The following is a 20802-nucleotide window of genomic DNA, read 5'->3' on the forward strand; positions in this document are numbered from 1 at the left end:
ATTAGAAAACCCAGAATAGATGCAGATCTTTCTGGTGTGCCGCAGGTGTAATAAATCCACGACATTATAGGAGGAATCACATCTGATCTTGCAATGTTAACCCCCTCATTTTTTCAGAAGTTCATTTTTATTGGGCCACGACATCTGTTCCTGAGCTCAGCGGGCAATTCTGATCCTTTTTATTACGTTCTATAACCGGTCGCACCGGGTTTTTACAGCCGGCTGTAGTCCTACTCACATTTATTCCTCAAAGACACATTCTGGAGGGCAGAACTGTTCTTCAGGAAGGCTGCTTTCTGCTGCTGTAACCATAAAACAATCACTATTATATGATGGTCACCCCTTAGGTGACTGCCCCCTTTGGTTTAGAACCCATACATACCTTCTGTTTCACCTTGGTGCAGCTGGGGAGGGCGTCTTTACAGCGGTTGTGTATCGTGACGTTACACGCTAAGGGAAGAATAGGAGAAGATTGGTTATTTTACATCTGACGTATTTTTGAGCTTATAAACATAGAAGGCCTTGGTGTATGTTTTAGCGATTGTGCAAGGGTTAACGGTGACTGTTGTTCTCGGGACAGGAGCTTTCGAGTGGTCCGGCATCGCTCTGGCCATTATAATGCTTACAGAAGGGCACATAACACCCCACTGGATGTACTTTAAGATGGCGTCACCGAGGGGCAGACACAAGAGGACCCTGAGACGTAATGACCCAAGAACAAGTGGCACGCTATCTGGATTTGACAAGATGGTGACCTCATAGGGGAGTGAGGCCCAGCAACAGGCTGTAATTATACACCATTAGTAGCAAATAATTGAATTTCCTGGTTTTCTTGAAGGGGCAGGACAATTAACTCTTTAATGGAGTTGGCCATAGACCTGGCAGCAGTTATAGGTCCTCTGCCAGCATACGGTGCCTTGAGGGAGATGACGTATGCCGAAACTGCCGGGCCAGTAATGAGAGGAACGAGGGCAGACAACTCATCTCCTGTAACATCTCACAGAAGGTCCATTGTGCGGAGGCTGAAACCTACAGATACTTACATCCCAGTCACCGGATCACAAGCTCTCAGCTCTCCATAAAAGTATCTAGTGCGGAGAACAATGCCATAGCGGCCACGACAATGGAGCACTGTGCTTGGAATGCTCAGCCATATGGTATCATGACATAATACTTCTCAGGTTGCAGCCATTATTTTAGGCCTGAAAAAAATGGCCATTTCAGAGCATAGCCCGTCTTCGGTTAAAATGTAGAAACTTCAGTGCACAATGATGGCGGTATTATCAGTGCACAGAGTAACTATTACTTAACTCTTTATGGCGGTCATATTCCATCATTGTATTATAGCTGCGGTATTACGGATTTTGGTGGTCCTGTACAATCTTGCCACATGAATTGTTCCTTCAATTTATTTTCATTCCAAATGTCTGATAATATTATTCAATTAAAAAAAAAATTGAGCAGAAATCTCATTATTAATGAGACCGGAAACCATAAGTGAACCCTCACCTCTCTCCCATACACACCCTGCGACCACATCCTGTCTCTCTACAGGAGCGGACTGCGCAGGTCCTCACTGTGTGCAGCAGGAGCTGGCGGCACTATTTATAGGGGCACATTGTAACTGCATGACGGGATTAGATACACCGCTCAGTATCACATCATAGGACTAGATACACAGCTCAGGATCACATAATAGGATTAGATACCCAGCTCAGTATCATACATCATAGGACTAGATAACATCTCAGGATCATACATCATAGGATTAGATACACAGCTCAGGATCACATCATAGGATTAGATACACAGCTCAGGATCACATCATAGGATTAAATACACAGCTCAGGATCAAATAATAGGATTAGATACACAGCTCAGTATCATACATCATAGGACTAGATATAGAGCTCAAAATCACATAATAGGATTAGATACCCAGCTCAGTATCATACATCATAGGACTAGATAACATCTCAGGATCATACATCATAGGACTAGATACACAGCTCAGGATTATACATCATAGGATTAGATACACAGCTCAGGATCACGTAATAGGATTAGATACACAGCTCAGAATCATACATCACAGGACTAAATACACAGCTCAGGATCATACATCATAGGATTAGATACACAGCTCAGGATCACACATCATATGATTAGATACACAGCTCAGGATCACACATCATAGGATTAGATACACAAATCAGTATCACATCATATGATTAGATACACAGCTCAGAATCACACATCATAGGATTAGATACACATCTCAGGATTAGATACACAGCTCAGGATCACACATCATATGATTAGATACACAGCCCAGTATCACATCATATGATTAGATACACTGCTCAGCAGACAGTATCACACAGGATAGGATTAGATACACAGATCAGGATCACAGGATTAGATACACAGCTCAGTATCACACATCATAGGATTAGATATATAGCCCACTATCACATCATAAGATTAGAAACACAGCTCAGCAGACAGTATCACACAGGATAGGATTAGATACACGGCTCAGCAGACAGTATCACACAGGATAGGATTAGATACACAGCTCAGCAGACAGTATCACACAGGATAGGATTAGATACACGGCTCAGCAGTCAGTATCACACAGGATTAGATGCATGGCTCAGAAGACAGTATCACACAGGATAGGATTAGATACACAGCTCAGCAGACAGTATCACACGATAGGATTAGATACATGACTCAGCAGACAGTATCACACAGGATAGGATTAAATACACGGCTCAGCAGACAGTATCACCCAGGATAGGATTAGATACAGAGCTCAGCAGCCAGTATCACACAGGATTAGATACACGGCTCAGCAGACAGAATCACACAGGATAGGATTAGATACACAGCTCAGCAGACAGTATAATACAGGATAGGATTAGATGCACGGCTCAGCAGACAGTATCACAGGATAGGATTAGATACGTGGCTCAGCAGACAGTATCACACAGGATAGGATTAGATACACAGCTCAGCAGGCAGTATCACACAGGATAGGATTAGATACACGGCTCAGCAGACAGTATAATACAGGATAGGATTAGATACACGGCTCAGCAGACAGTATCACACAGGATAGGATTAGATACACGGCTCAGCAGACAGTATCACACAGGATAGGATTAGATACACGGCTCAGCAGACTAACACTAGATATGTGGCTCTTCTATGATGTCCGTCCTCTGTATCTGGAGACACTTAGTGAGATACAGTGGGCACTAGACACCTGCTCATCACTGGTAGCAGATCCTTAATATCTCTCTTGTACCCAATGCCTCATTTTGGATCCAATCTCAGGACCAATTTATGAAACAACGCTTTTAAGCAATACAATATCTTATGGGGAGATGAGCGTTCCTCAGTTTCCCCCTCCTAGATTTTTGCTGGAGCTTCCTTACTTCGGGTTATTTTTTTAGTAAAACAGCCCACAAGTCCATAAGTGTGTGTAATCTAAGGCCTGGTCTGGGTTGGACGCCGTGTTTCTCGCCTGTGCCCTGATAATAGCTCTCGGCTTTGCATTTCTGCTCTGGCACCATATTATCCCTTGCTGGATCATTGCTCATGTAGTCCGAGATCAGTTGGCATCAAAACAATTATTTTCTGCTAATAAGACATCAGCAATCGCAGCAGAATTCACAATAGCAGATGTCTCAGAGATGTGCAATGGGAAAGGAGTGAAAATGGAAAGAATGCAAGAAAAATGGATGAACACAAGGTCTAGGTCTCTGCATATCCCAAAAAATAAAGTTGGCAACGTATCTCCATGTAATCTTCCACAAGAGAAGATGTACGTGCAGCGAGCGACAGGTGAGTGGCACAACTACACGACCCAGGGCTGGCACGGCAGAGCGCACGGCCGGGAGCACATGAGCGCAGCTGAGCGTCCACGCAGATGTCTGCAGGAACACAAGGAAGCTATTAATGGTGATGGTCGCCAGCACAGCTGCTGGAAATGAGCGCGGCACAGGTGGGGACAGCTGCACGGTGAGGAACCAGATATAGGGGGCTACGAAAATCCCTACATCCTTCATAAAGGCGGACCTCAGAAGAGGGATAAACCTCATTTCACAGATTATATGGAAACAATGAGAATATATTACATGACAGGTCCAGGGTTACCTCCTGTATTATACTCCAGAGCTGCACTCACTATTCTGCTGGTGCAGTCACTGTGTATATACACATTACATTACTGATCCTGTACTGATCCAGAGTTACATCCTGTATAATACACCAGAGCTGCACTCACTATTCTGCTGGTGCAGTCACTGTGTATATACACATTACATTACTGATCCTGTACTGATCCTGAGTTACATCCCGTATTATACCCCAGAGCTGCACTCACTATTCTGCTGGTGCAGTCACTGTGTATATACACATTACATTACTGATCCTGTACTGATCCAGAGTTACATCCTGTATAATACACCAGAGCTGCACTCACTATTCTGCTGGTGCAGTCACTGTGTATATACACATTACATTACTGATCCTGTACTGATCCTGAGTTACATCCCGTATTATACCCCAGAGCTGCACTCACTATTCTGCTGGTGCAGTCACTGTGTATATACACATTACATTACTGATCCTGTACTGATCCAGAGTTACATCCTGTATAATACACCAGAGCTGCACTCACTATTCTGCTGGTGCAGTCACTGTGTACATACATTACATTACTGATCCTGTACTGATCCTGAGTTACATCCCGTATTATACCCCAGAGCTGCACTCACTATTCTGCTGGTGCAGTCACTGTGTACATACAATACATTACTGATCCTGTACTGATCCCGAGTTACATCCCGTATTATACCCCAGAGCTGCACTCACTATTCTGCTGGTGCAGTCACTGTGTACATACATTACATTACTGATGCCGAGTTACATCCCGTATTATACCCCAGAGCTGCACTCACTATTCTGCTGGTGCAGTCACTGTGTAAATACAATACATTACTGATCCTGCACTGATCCAGAGTTACATCCTGTATTATACACCAGATCTGCACTCACTATTCTGCTGGTGCAGTCACTATGTACATACATTACATTACTGATGCGGAGTTACATCCTGTATTATACCCCAGAGCTGCACTCGCTATTCTGCTGGTGCAGTCACTGTGTACATACATTACTGATCCTGAATTACCTCCTGCATTATACTCCAGAGCTGCACTCACTATTCTGCTGGTGCAGTCACTGTGTACATACATTACATTACTGATCCTGTACTGATCTTGAGTTACATCCTGTATTACATTCCAGAGCTGCACTCACAAGATCTCCTTCTCTACTCTCCTCTTACCTCCTCTTCCCACAATCGCATACAAGAATTCTCCTGCGCATCCCCCCTACTCTGGAACCCTCTACCCCAACACATCAGACTCTCGCCTACCATCGAAACCTTCAAAAGGAACCTGAAGACCCACCTCTTCCGACAAGCCTACAACCTGCAGTAACCACCGATCGACCAAACCGCTGCACGACCAGCTCTATCCTCACCTACTGTATTCTCACCCATCCCTTGTAGATTGTGAGCCTTCGCGGGCAGGGTCCTCTCTCCTCCTGTACCAGTTATGACTTGTATTGTTCAGGATGATTGTACTTAACTATGTATACCCCTCCTCACATGTAAAGTGCCATGGAATAAATGGGGCTATAATAATAATAAATAATAATAATAATAATATGCTGCTCATGGAGTGTTGTGTATATGGTGGGCCTCGATTATTTTTTGCTGCACTTGGATCTATGGCGGGATTAACTGTTGCAACAATGAAGGAGCCGTATGTGGAGCTGCAGTGGGATTAGATGCCGCAGCCATAGGTGGCAGTGTAATCTGGATTTAGAAGTCACTCATTTATGTGGTCTTGTTAAGCAGGATAAATGAACCAGTGCTGAGACAGGCGATCCCCTCCCCCATCACACTTGGTATTTACCTTGCAGACTTTAGATTACAGCTCTGAATGAAATGTGTATTTTACAGAGGATGTGGCCCAGAGACTGAACAGATCAAACACCAGGGAGGGATCCTGTGATAATTGGTATCTGCAGGGGGGAAGGTCCTATTAAGGGGGCCTTTGGGAAGAGTGGGCTGTGTAATTAAGAGAGTAGCAGAACAAATGCATTAATCTGTAATAGGAAGGAACTACCTTAACTCCTTCATTTCCAACATCTCCAGTGCGGCTGATCATTTCTTAAAGGGATGCTCCCTCGCTGATACATACACTGGGGGTCTGAACGCCCTGTTATTCTCCTGGGGTGAGTATTGACTAATGTTCTGCATTCAGATGTCCTCACACCGCCGTCCTGTAGTCCAGATAAGGCAAATATGGAAGCCCATCCGTCTGCCCAATCAGCGACACGGCTAATGGATACTGTCCAGCTAACCTTCATATAGACCCTGATCTAAATGGTCTTTGGGACCGTTCTTCATAGACATATGTGTGCTAGGGTCCCAAACCCGTGCTGGATGTCCCACCTATAATAGTGCGGCTGATGAGATCTGAACCATACTACAGCCGCCAGTCTGCCAGCCATATGCAGCAATAATATATTCCGGGAGGATGGGGAGGGGAGCTTTGTATGCAGACACATTTTTGGAAATGTACTTGTGCCACAGAACAGCATGTTCTGAAAAATTCCCACGTTGGCACAGAGTCGATTTCCAGCGTATCCACGTCTGCCTCTTCAGCGGAGCTGGATTGATGGGGAAAAAACACAAATCTTGTAAATATGAGAGGTCTTCAAAGAGAGTTGCTCACACCGTCCACATAGACAAAGTGGCTAACATAGAGGAACTCAAAAAAAATCACAAAAAGCAGACTCACCAAAACCTTGTCAAATGACATACGCACTAGCAGGGTGCATTTGTCATTTGTCAAGTTTTTGGCGAGTCTGCTTTTCATCCTGTGTTTTTTTGAGTTTCTCTATGTTAGCTGTTTTGAGATTAGTGTAAGACTCGCAAGTTAATGAGGACCCTTGACGTTGGGTTGCGAGCTTATCCATTTTGGCCAAAATTGTAACCAATACCTCATTTAATGTATTACATGCATTCATTTTTTCATCCTTTTATTGCACTTTCTATCATTTTTTGAAGGGTGCGGCAGGGCCCCTTTATGTTAGCTTGGTTTTTGTGTGGTGCATTTATATATAGTGCTGGACGGCCCGCCTGCTAATACTATGGGCGTGATCAATAGGTTGTCCAGACACTGTGCATCACATTTATCGGTGTGAACAGGGTCTTATGCAAGCCTCACCTGTGTGCATTTTTGCTACTAGGCAGCCAACCATCCATTATTTAGGTGAGTGGGTGGTTGTTCTCATCAGCAGCTTGCACCTGTGCTGCTCCAGCCTTTATCAGTGGGGGCCTGCTGCACACTACTAGTGCATTTGTCATTTGACAAGTTTTGGTGAGTCTGCTTTTTAGCATATAGACAAAGTGGACAGAAAAAATACACTTCCAACCAAGGGTGTGAACACGAGCCACACTTGATTGAAGGTCATGTTGAACAAATTCCAAAATCCATATGACATGAAATGGCTGTTTTTTTATGCTCCACTAAGCAGAGTTCCTTGCATGCAGAGAAACCACCACTAGGAGGAGCTCCCTGTATAAAGAGATACATAAGATTCTGTCTGCAGCCACCACTAGGGGGAGCTCCCTATATACAGAGATACATAAGATTCTGTCTGCAGCCACTACTGCGGGGAGCCCCCTGTAAAAAGATATACATAAAATTCTGTCTGCAGCCACCGCTAGGGGGAGTTCCCTGTATACAGAGATGCATAAGATTCTGTCTGCATGCACCAGAGGGAGCTCCCTGTATACAGATAGATAAGATTATGTCTGCAGCCACCACTAGGGAGAGCTCCCTGCATAAACAGTTACATGATAAAATTCTGTCTGCAGCCACCACTAAGGGGAGCTCCTTGTACAGAGATACATGATAAGATTCTGTCTGCAACCACCACTAGGGGGAGCTCCCTGTATACAGAGATGCATAATGGAATTCTGTCTGCAGCCACCACTAGAGGGAGCTCCCTTTATACACAGATACATGATAAGATCCTGTCTGCAGCCACCACTAGGGGGAGCTCCCTGTATACAGATATACATATTAAGGTTCTGTCTGCAGCCACCACTAGGGGGAGCTCCCTGTATACAGAGATACATGATAAGATTCTGTCTGCAACACCACAAAGGTGAGCTCCCTGTATACAGAGATACATGATAAGATCCTGTCTGCAGCCACCACTAGGGGGAGCTCCCTGTATACAGATATACATGATAAGATTCTGTCTGCAGCCACCACTAGGGGGAGCTCCCTGTATACAGATATACATGATAAGATTCTGTCTGCAGCGACCACTAGGGGGAGCTCCCTGAATACAGAGATGCATAATGCAATTCTGTCTGCAGCCACCACTAGGGGGAGCTCCCTGTATACAGATATACAGTACATAATAAGGTTCTGTCTGCAGCCACCACTAAGGGGAGCTCCCTGTATACAGAGATACATTATCAGATTTTGTCTGCAGCGACCACTAGGGGGAGCTCCCTGTATACAGAGATACATGATAAAATCCTGTCTGCAGCCACCACTAGGGGGAGCTCCCTGTATACAGAGATACATGATCAGATTTTGTCTGCAGCGACCACTAGGGGGAGCTCCCTGTATACAGAGATGCATAATGTGATTTTGTCTGCAGCGACCACTAGGGGGAGCTCCCTGTATACAGACATACATAATAAGGTTCTGTCTGCAACCAGCACCAGGAGGAGCTCCCTGAATACAGAAATATGTGAACAGATTCTCTCTGCAGCTACCACTAGGGGGAGCTCCCTGTATACAGAGATACATAAGATTCTGTCTACAGCCACTACTACGGGGAGTCCCCTGTAAAAAATATACATAAAATTCTGTCTGCAGCCACCACTAGGGGGAGCTCCCTGTCTACAGAGATACATAAGATTCTGTCTGCAGCCATTACTAGGGGGAGCTCCCTGTACACAGAGATGCATAAGATTCTGTCTGCAGCTACAACTAGGGGAGCTCCCTGAATACAGAGATGCATAATGCGATTCTGTCTGCAGCCACCACTAGGGGGAGCTCCCAAAATACACAGATACATGATAAGATTCTGTCTGCAGCTGAAGATTAGCATGAGAACTACAAACCCCAGCATGCATATGCATGCGTGCGTAGCTAGACTAGGAACTGTAGTTGTGGTTGCATCAATCTGGATGGAGATATAAGAGTTTATGTGGCCAGCTGGTGGCCAGTATCAAGTGACTGCAGGAAGATGGAACGTAAAACTCCATCTATTCCACGTAGAGATGGCGGCCGACATGAAAGAGCCAATTACTGATACAACATCCTACAACAGAAAACTGCAGCCACAAATTGTCCTCCATATAGTGACCGTCTGCACTTCTGTCTGCATACCTGCTCATCGGGTCAGACTTCACCCATGTAGGTGATGAATGGAGTTTCCCTTAAAATTAAATGGAAGTCTGCACCAGAAAACTACTGTATATACTCGAGTATAAGCCGAGATTTTCAGCCCACTTTTTTAGGCTGAAAGTGCCTTTCTCGGCTTATACTCGAGTCATTGTCCCAGGGTGTCGGTGGGGGAGGTGGAGAGGCAGCTGTCACATCATACTCACCTGCTCCCGGCGTGTTTCTGTATGTCCCTGCTTCCCGGCGCCCGCACCTCTTCCTGTGTTCAGCGGTCACGTGGTACCGCTCATTAAAGTAATGAATATGGACGCAAATCCACTCCCATAGGGGTGGAGCGCATATTCATTACTTTAATGAGCGGTACTAGTGACCGCTGATCACAGGAACAAGCTGCCGGCGTCAGAGACCATCGCATCGGAGAAGCTGCCAGGGACCGCGCCGGGAGGGCGAGTATGACGGGGAAGGGTGAGCATTGCGATATGCACCTGTCCCCGTTCCACCGCCGTGTGCCGCTTTGTTTTCCGTGTCCTCTGGCTGTGACGGTCAGATCAGAGGGCGCGATGACGTGTTTAGTGTGCGCTGCCCTCTGCCTCAACAGTCAATACAGAGAGCTGGAAGACGGAGCGGAACGTGGCGGTGGAACGGGGACAGGTGAATATCGCAAGTGCCGGCGGTGTCCCCACCTGCTCAGGACAAGAGGTGAGTATGTCATTTTTTTTTTTTTAAATCAGAGCAGCAGCATATGGGGCAAATGTTTCTATGGAGCATCTTATGGGGCCATAATCAACCTTTGTGCAGCATTATATGGGGCATATTTTTTATGAAGCATCTTATGGGGCCCATCATAAACTTTATTGAGCATTATATGGAGCATATTTTTTATAATGGCGCATCGGCCCATCATGAACTTTATGGAGCATTATATGGGGCTCCTGGTTCAATACGGATATTCAAAAACACTTAACCTACTGATGTCTCAATTAAGTTTACTTTTATTGGTATCTATTTTTATTTTTGAAATTTACCAGTAGCTGCTGCATTTCCCACCCTAGGCTTATACTCAAGTCATTACGTTTTCCCAGTTTTTTGTGGCAAAATTAGGGGTCTCGGCTTATACTCGAGTATATACGGTACTTAATGCCTGGTGATATGTGGTCAGACTGCTGTATATGGCGAGATTTAGCTATAGAAATAACATTCACCCATAGCACCCAGCTTTGGTATGCAAAAACACCTAAATAAAGCTGCGTGTGGGTGGCACACACACTTCACTGACGTCTGTGCACACTTGCAGACTGATTTCACTCTTTGCCTTTATCACGGAGTAGTCTTGTTTGAGTTAACCAATTGCTGCCCGCATTTTCCACCAATTTTTGATGACTTTCCAGCATTACTACCAGCAAGTGTCCTTGCTGCTCACCTACTATTGCTCATGTTTGCTGCAACACCCACACGCGGAACAATTCATTACATACACATATTAGAATGCCGGTGGAATACATTGATCTCTGGATCTACGCCCTGAAAAATAGGATCCAGTCACCAAAGCCTGGTCAGTGTAACCTCTAATGTCAGATCTATAAGGGCCGAAATCCATCACTGACCCCATGGGTGGTACAGAGGTTGACATACTTACTCGGACAGATAAGCGCCTCCTTCGCGGTAATGCTCTTGCTACATACAAAGCAGATGTTGGTCCCGGACACGGTGATGGTGGTGAAGAGGTGGCCATTAGTGTAGCGGGTGTCCTTGTCCTTGGAGTCTTTTTCTCGCTCCTTCATTTTCTCTTTTTCCTTATTCTATGTATAAAGAGAGAAGATACAGAAAAGTCAGTGGGTGGTCTCCATCCTACCAGCCATCATCACCTGAACATATTGATCACATTCTACAATATCATCTTCTGCTAGGTCATCCTCAAGCAAACACCTACCAGCCCCATTGGGCTCCGCTCATTCTGCCTCTTGGCCTTCCAGGTCATGGGCTGAAGCTTGCGAGGGGAGAACTCCCCCCGGGCTGGGCCATGTATGGAGGGGCTGCGGAGACTGTGCTGGTGCTGCATCCCTGGGTAAATGCTGCATTATCCACCAACACGATAGATTCCTGAAATATCTCTTCGCTCACTAGTTTTCTATGTATAACCATGACAACCATCAACGGAGCCAGGACCCTCCCTCATCTACTCATTTCTCTGCAGAGGAAAGGGGCCGCTGTCACCAACTTCACTGACGGTGTATCTAATCATATTCCATACTGTACCTAATCTCATCATTTCAGATACTGCCGACCATGAATGTGTAACAATGTCCATGGATTTGGCCAACTGCCTTTTTATGGGGGTTTCCTACAGATGATGTCGGGGGAAGGATCCGACATGTCTGATTTTTGAGAGGTCTGTCGGCGGATCTCATAGAGAATACAGAAAAGTGTGGCAGAGTGAGAACACTCTCATTTGGCTGACAGCTCTAGTCACCCTTGGTCTGGAGGAAATGGCAGCTATAATTTATTTTCCCAGCACTGACTCCCTTCCTGAAATTTCCCAGGTAATCAGGTGAATTTGCTGATATAGTGGTCAGAGGACTCTGAAGACCTAAGTGATGTATTTACCAGAAATAGTGCCTGGAATCGCCCCAACAGGGTGACACACCGGCCGGGGGTTGAATCACTATCCTGTGTCACTCAGCAAACTCCTCTAGTCACAGTTTAACCTTTACATCCGCCATCACAGGACACTCTGAATCACTGCTCTGCCTCCCCAGCTCTTGTAAAACTACAACTCCCAGCATTTCCTGAGGGGAGTAGGCCAAGGACCCCTGCTTATGTGACAAACTAAGCAGTAGGCCAGAGACCCCTGCTCCATGTGATATACTAAGCAGTAGGCCAGATACCCCTGCTCCATGTGACATACTAAGCAGTAGGCCAGACACCCCTGCTCCATGTGACAAACTAAGCAGTAGGGCAGAGGCCCCTGCTCCATGTGACATACGGTACTAAGCAGTAGGCCAGAGACCCCTGCTCCATGTGACAAACTAAGCAGTAGGCCAGAGATCCCTGCTCCTTGTGACATACTAAGCAGTAGGCCAGAGACCCCTGCTCCCTGTGATATACTAAGCAGTAGGCCAGAGACCCCTGCTCCATGTGACAAACTAAGCAGTAGGGCAGAGACTCCTGCTCCATGTGACATACTAAGCAGTAGGCCAGAGACCCCTGCTCCATGTGACATCCTAAGCAGTAGGCCAGAGACCCCTGCTCCATGTGATATACTAAGCAATAGGCCAGAGACCCCTGCTCCATGTGACATACTAAGCAGTAGGCCAGATACCCCTGCTCCATGTGACATACTAAGCAGTAGGCCAGAGACCTCCATCTGAAGCACAGCTCGCTGTTGGGTAATATCTTGCGGAGGGAACAGGGTTTCCGGGTGACACAAGCCTTGCACTTCCTGTTCCTATTACTGAAGAACTACAACACCCACCGTCATCAGCTGCTTCTCCTTACCCAATTTCTGTCAACAAACTCATCAACCTTCGATTAAATATTTGAACACGGAGATATAGGCTTTGGAAATCATGTTGGGACACGCTGGGAATTGTAGTTTTGTAACAGCTGGATAGCCCCATGTCGAATTCTAGACTAAGTCCTCCCTTAAATTGAGCGGGACCTCCACCGCATTCACAAGGGCTTCAAAAGTAACCGGCGTTTTAATCTTTAATAAATCAATAGAACACATGAAAATAGGAAACACTGTGATATATCTCCTGTATTTGCAGGAGTGATCATTTATTCTTAGGCTATGTGAACAAGTTGCAGATTTTTTGCACGGAATTGCACCAAATCCGCAAAGGATTGCTCAAGCGATGTTAATCAATGGGAATCCAGAATTGGTGTGCACATGCTGCGGAAAATTCCAACCTGATTCACAGCGTTTTATTTTCCACAGCATGTCAATTCTTTTTGCGCATCTGTAGCGGTTCTACACCCATTGACTTACATTGATTCAGTCAAATCCGCGGATTTGCTGCAGAGTTTCTCCCAAAAACGCTGCAGAAAGGAAATAATGACAGAAGGAGGAAAAGTGTGTGGGCGGAGAATGTGTGTGTGGGCGGAGAATATGTGCGTGTCTGTCTGTGGGTGTCTGCGGCTGTGTGTTGGTGTCTGTGTACCCATGGGACAAACAGCCCATAGTGATTGTACCTAGGCGTTATCGGATGGGATTACTACAGAGACAGCATGAGCCGATGATGGGAGAGTAACCTCATCATTCGGCGCCTGTGTTCAATTGTAACAAAAAAATAATAAAATACAATATATATACCGGTATATATATATATATATATATATATATATATATATATATATATATATATATATATATATATATATATATATATATATATATATATATATACATACATACACACACACACACACACACACACACACACACACACACACACACACACACACTTAGATAATTACATACACATTCACATACAATATACATACTCACCGAACAGCTAATCCCCGATGCCCGCGTCTCCTGCAAGCAATCAAAAATAATAAACCAACATATTCTCCCTGTCCGCCGTAGTCCAATTAATACCAAATGCCCCACAATGATCTCACGTGTAGGACAGTCACATCGGGAAAGTGACTGCTCTACCCAGCCTCCGGCAATACACTGACAGGAGGTAATCCCTGCCGCAGTGTATCACTATGCTGCCATGAGAGTTCACCAGAGTTCATCAGCCCCAGTGCTCTCATTTGCGGCACCACTGCGTGAGAAAATTCTCACACAGTGGTAGTGCCGTAAGTGAGAGCACCGCAACTGATGAACTTCGGTGAATTCTCATGGCAGCTTAGTGATACACTGACAGGAGGTAATCCCTCCCACAGTGTATTGCCGGAGGCTAGGTAGAGCGCACACCTTCCTATGTGACTGTTCTACAAGTGAGATTGCCATGGGACACTCGGTAATGGAGTAATGGATTACGTCGGACAGGGTGTATTATATGTTGGTTTATTATTTTATTTTTGTTGCAGGAGACGAGAGAGTCAGGGATTAGGCGTTCAGTATGGTAAATTTAAATTCAATAAAAGGAATCTGCTTGATTATTTCCAATAAAGGACTTTATTCTGGCTTTGTATTTACCATGGAACTATGGGGATAGTAATGGATAGGTGTCTTACTAACCTGACAATACAAAGGTGACATCAACCCCACAAATATGAACCCCACTTGCCACCACTACAAGGCAAGTGGGAAGAGCGAGGCTAAGTGCCTGCAGCTGTCTACCTAGTCTTTGCTGGTTCGATTTTATAGGGGTACCCCATGTAAATTATTTCTGGGGTTCCCCTGTAAATTACCCAGTTACTAGCCAGTAAAGGCTAAGCAAACAGCCGTGAGCTGATAAAAGCCCGGGAACCTTTATGGCTATTGGCTCCTTCCCAGTATATTAACATCAGCCCTCAGCTTTCCCTCTGCTGGTAATGAAAATTATGCGGGAGCCCAAGCAATTTTTTTTTACATTTTCTGAAAAATAAACAGATATTGCATTTCAAGCAGATTTCTGACAGTTGCTATTTTGTTACAGCATATGTAGGTTAACTATGTTAATGCTCCTACATAGGCTGGTGTGTGTTTCTGTGTCTTTATTTAATATTAATGAGGGTATCTGGCTGAAGAGGTTGAACAAGGAAATAACATCACAATTCTTTTTTTTTAAATAATATATCTTTAGTTAGCTCTATGGATTTACAAAAACGCATAAAAATCCACATGAAAATCCACATCAAAACCACATGGATTTTCAACTGCGTTTTCTGCCAAGAGAGGCAGAAACAGCGCCAAATTTTACATAAGAAAATCCACAACGTGTCCACATAGCCTAACACTTCTCAATTCTGGGGTAAAATCTATGTTCAGTGCAGACAGATTATTACATTCCAGAGGCAGGAGATGGCTGCTGTTTTCATTGCGGAGACAGGAGATGGCTGCTGTTTTCGTTGGGTAGACAGGAGATGGCTGCTGTTTTTATTGCGGAGACAGGAGATGGCTGCGATTTTCATTCCAGAAACAGGAGATGGCGGCTGTTTACATACCGGAGACAGGAGATGGCGGCTGTTACATTGCGGAGACAGCAGATGACTGCGGTTTACATTCCGGAGAAAGGAGATGGCGGCTGTTTACATATCGGAGACAGGAGATGGCAGCTGTTACATTGCGGAAACAGGAGATGGTGGCTGTTACATTGCGGAGACAGGAGATGACTGCTGTTTACATTCCGAAGAAAGGAGATGGCGGCTGTTTACATACCGGAGACAGGAGATGGCAGCTGTTACATTGTGGAAACAGGAGATGGCGGCTGTTTACATTCCGGAGAAAGGAGATGGCGGCTGTTACATACCGGAGACAGGAGATGGAGGGTGTTTACATACCCGAGACAGGAGATGGCAGCTGTTACATTGCGGAGAAAGGAGATGACGGCTGTTACATACCGGAGACAGGAGATGGAGGGTGTTTACATACCCGAGACAGGAGATGGCAGCTGTTACATTGCGGAAACAGGATATGGCGGCTGTTACATTGCAGAGACAGGAGATGACTGCTGTTTACATTCCGGAGACAGGGGATGGCGGCTGTTACATAGCAGAAACAGGAGATGGCGTCTGTTACATTCCGGAGACAGGAGATGGCAGCTGTTACATTGCGGAGACAGGAGATGACTGCTGTTTACATTGCGGAGACAGGAGATGGCGGCTGTTTACATACCGGAGACAGGAGATGGTGGCTGTTTACATACCGGAGACAGGAAATGGCGGCTGTTTACATACCGGAGACAGGAGATGGTGGCCGTTTACATTCTGGGGACAGGAGGCGGCAGCTGACTGGTACATTTCATCACCAATCCTATCCTTTAATAAGCTGCTGCCCGTCCTCCATCGCAGGGACCGTGAGAGGGAGCCTCGTCTATAAGGAGGCACCTCGCTATACAATAACCTGTGCTGGTGCCATGCCACACAACAGGAATCCAGACATGGTTCATTTCCTGCTTCCAAAGTTACGAAATCCTCACAATAATGTCTGCACCTCAAGGAGATTGATTGTTCTGAGAAAACCAATGAAGTTGCAATCTCTTGACAAAATGGCCGCCTCCATAGCAGTCACAGAAAAATCCTCTTTTGTCTTATCCTTTTAACGTCATTAGAAAAAAAAAAAGCAATGTAAATGTTTATTACTGTTATTACATAATGGTCTTCTGCTCGTTCTTGGGCCAGGGGGACCAGATGGATGAACGCTCTGTAAGAAGATGGATCTTGAGCCGCCTAGATAGGACCACCAGGATCTTTTCCGCCATTATCTTGGCACGGTGTATTATTATTTTGCCTCTTTCAGCCAGAAGTGAACGGTTATTAGTTCTGTGCTTAGACAAGGGCAGCAGGTACTGAAGTCATTCTTCTCTTCTGTCCTGCCGATTACGCTGACCAGGGAATATGGCCGCTCATTGCCCGACTTTACCTTTTATTGAGCTTGTATACAATATAATTAGCAGTCACAAAAACGATCTTAATAAGCACTGACGCAGTAAAAAAAAAGGTGTTACTGTGATGCTTTGCTCCATCTATAGCTCCTCCGCTGAATACTGACTTCTTTTTGTTCATAAGGGACACTCCAGTTAATATAAAAAAAAACAAAACAATCCACTGTGTCTAAGTGCCTTCAAATGGGTTTGTCAGGCAATGTTCACACCAGTCATATGCATTCTGCATATCTGATATGTAACATGGGTAAAATTTAAGGCCGACAGTCTGATCTCTGACGGGTGATCAGCACATTGATAAGCCCCATGGTTATTCGATAGGGCTCATCTTTAGCAAGCAACACAAACTTTTCACTACACCATGATCTTGGCCAGAAACAGCGGCATGCCGTTCCATGGCTTGGCTGAAGTTAATGACGCCTGATCTGCAGTACTGCACATAACCTGTGAACAGATGTGGCGCCATTTTTGGAATTCTAAAGAACACACATAAATCTTTAAATTAGCTAGATTACATATCTACGGCTAGTATCGTTTAAGGAGCGAGGGGATCAGCCCCATCACTGTCAGGTCACATGACATAAAAGAGCCGCAACCGGATCAGAAATCCGAGCTCAGCGTTTGCATATGCAAATATAGGACTGACTCTAATTTGGATACAAATCCTTGTCGGAGAGGAACGTCAGATTAATTCAGCAAGTCTCCAGCGCGATGTAGACAATGTACTCACTGAGCCATGGGAGCGGATCTAATAGCGACCATCCCCAGTACAGACCACCATCCCCAGTACAGACCACCATCCCCAGTACAGACCACCATCCCACGACGTTTCTGCCGTACCCACGAACACTACAGGAAAGCATTTCTATTACGGCTTACATCACCTCGGTGGTCAGGTTATCCCCAGCTCTGTTTAGGCTTCTTGTATTTCACTTGCACCTTTCAGGCTCACAAAGAACGTAAATACGCCTCGCCGATATCCGCTAATTACCATTAATACATCTCTGGCCTTAGTAAACATTCCCGGAGGTCCGCTGTATGATGGCGGCAGGTTGGTGGCCGCAGTAAGGAAAGTCAAGTAGCCGACAGCTGGGAATGGCGCGGTGCGATGACACGGTGCACCTCTCCTAACAACGGCAACAGCTGGCGAGGATCAGGAGGAGCTGAAACCTCAAAGGGATTTACTGGCATATGCAGCCAGATAAACCATAGGACACCGGGCCGGGCACCCCCAGGACAGGAGAGACAGACGGCCTGTGCTCAGGGGGCTTCTACGTATATTCTGGGGTTACGTCTCACAATAACCATCAACAAAACAACCAATAAACTCCGCGACAAAACATAAAGCATGGTAACATGTAGGCACAAAAGTCAGGTCATGTTGTGTTCCTACTGAAATGATACACAATTTACTAATATGCTTCCAAAGGTCCCCGATAAAAAAACATCAGCCTCGGTCCAGTACTCGGCAGGTCCGCCGCCGGCTCTGAGCTTAGCACAGAGGAGCAAGTCGTGTGTCGGTGGAGCACTGAGAAGGGGGCTGGCTGACTTTCATTTGAATATCATAACTTGCCCCCTTCTCATTCCAAGTATGCTATGATAGAAGAGAAACAAGCATTTAGCCAACCCCCTCCAGGCCGACGTAGGACACCCCCTCCTAGTTCAAGCATTGGGTCAGAAATGGAGCAGCCAGTTTTGGGTTTGGGGCCAATATCGGCCATAGATATTTGGAAAACAGTCACCGACTGACTCATAGGCTATGTTCACACATTTTTTCATCGTTTTTTTTTTTTGCACCACCCATTGCTTTTAATGGGTGAAATACACTGAAATAAACGTGGTTTTGCACAAAATACTGAGGACAAAAAAAACAAACAATGTGTGCACATGAGATTCCTGAAATCCTATAGACTTTGATTGTTCTGAAAACGGCAGCTGAAAATTTACATTAAAAAACATTTAAAAAGTGCTGAAAAAACGCAACGTGTGAACATAGCCTTACACAAATGCTTGAACGACAACCTTCACTTCTGACATCCCCATACACACGAACACTTGGCCGGCAGCAATCTCTCCCGTCTCCACATATGAACACATGGCTAAACAGACAGCTATCTCTTCTGACTCCTCCAATACGCATGAACGTTCAGCGAGCCACCATCTCTCACAACTGCCCCTTACACATGAATGCGCGGTTCACACCAACACTTTGTACAACCCGCAGTTCTATCCCCTGCAGTCATCTGTCAGCAGCATGTCGCACCACGAAAACAAAAAATATCCGCAACTGAATTCAACTGCCTGATCCTTAAATCATCTGTCGGACGGCCCCATCATATTCTCTAGAGATAGTGGGAACATCCTGGCAAAATCAGCAGTTTGGCTGGCTATCGTCTATTGTGTAGGGGCATTATCATCTACTCTTATATACCCTCCAGGATTCAGGCTGAGAACCCCGGACCGGCCCAGACCACTCATTCATTATAATCTAGTATTATGTATCCTCCAGTAGTCAGGCTGAGAACCCGCGACCTACCCAGACCACTCATTCATTATAATATAGTCTTATATACCCTCCAGGAGTCAGGCTGAGAACCCCGCACCTGCCCAGACCACTCATTCATTGTAATCTAGTCTTATATACCCTCCAGGAGTCAGGCTGAGAACCCCGCACCTGCCCAGACCACTCATTCATTGTAATCTAGTCTTATATACCCTCCAGGAGTCAGGCTGAGAACCCGCGACCTGCCCAGACCACTCATTCATTATAATATAGTCTTATATACCCTCCAGGAGTCAGGCTGAGAACCTGCGACCTGCTCAGACCACTCATGCATTATAATCTAGTATTATGTATCCTCCAGTAGTCAGGCTGAGAACCCCGGACATGCCCAGACCACTCATTCTATTCGGCCCACACCAGTTCTTCCTTCCCTTCGGTAGGAGTTGAGATAATGTGGCCATAAAATCTGGTTGGACCCACATGCATGTAGTGATCCAGAACTCTGTGCCTCACACCTCAGTGATGACTTAGGTACCTTCACACTAAGGGTAAGTTTCTAGGGAACAGATATGGTGAAGATCAGTCCAGACTATAAAGCGTCTCTGTGAAGCAGAGATGAATGTAGTAATAACAGAAAATTCTGCTGAGTAGAGAGATTCCTAGGGTAAAGTTGACCTTGCTTCTTTGTCACATTACATGGCAGTGACTCATGCCAGATTTATCCAGAAGACTATCTGTATGACATCCAAATTCCCCAGCGTGTTCTCAGACACTATGAAAACACCTACGATCCCCAACGGGAAGAGACAGACCCAAAGTGTTGACATGGGGCTTCAATGTCTGCACATCACAGCCAGTACTCAGTCGTGTGTTAATTCTACCTCTTAACTGTTATTGAAAGATCTAAGCATTTCGGAGCAGGATTAAGTCCTCTCTAGCGTGACAGGATGTGAACATTGATATGGATGGTGAGGGTGACACTTACATCCATCATGACTACTATCCCCAGCACTAGGAGGCTAAAGAAAGAATACATTAAGGATTGACCAGAATCTGGCCTGTTATGGTCAAATGATCCTCACTGACCCAGTTATGGTCAAAAGACTCCTACTGACCGCTTTATAGCCAAATGACCCCCACACTAACCTGTTATGGTCAAATGACCCCTACTGACCCTACTATGACGAAATGACCCCTACTGACCCCATTATGGCCAAACGACCCCTACTAATTCATTATGGTG

At 45.5% G+C, this 20802-nt stretch overlaps 1 protein-coding gene across 5 annotated transcripts in view; it reads right to left on the reverse strand.

Moving 5' to 3' along the window:
* ARHGEF2 (Rho/Rac guanine nucleotide exchange factor 2) overlaps positions 1–20802 on the reverse strand; it is a 98037-nt gene that overhangs the window by 12245 nt on the left and 64990 nt on the right. For 4 of the 5 annotated variants that reach the window (XM_077260218.1, XM_077260228.1, XM_077260237.1 and 1 more), the window contains 3 exons: positions 11155–11317; positions 383–450; positions 239–302 (listed from right to left, as the gene is read on the reverse strand). In XM_077260218.1, coding sequence (XP_077116333.1) covers positions 239–302; positions 383–450; positions 11155–11317 — 295 coding nt within the window. Of the gene's footprint in view, positions 1–238; positions 303–382; positions 451–11154; positions 11318–11448; positions 11616–20802 lie in introns of those variants that run through there. The other variant, XM_077260245.1, reaches the window with a different exon arrangement.

This window comes from Ranitomeya variabilis, chromosome 1, assembly GCF_051348905.1.
Source record: "Ranitomeya variabilis isolate aRanVar5 chromosome 1, aRanVar5.hap1, whole genome shotgun sequence".
In the NCBI taxonomy this organism is placed as follows: Eukaryota; Metazoa; Chordata; class Amphibia; order Anura; family Dendrobatidae; genus Ranitomeya; species Ranitomeya variabilis.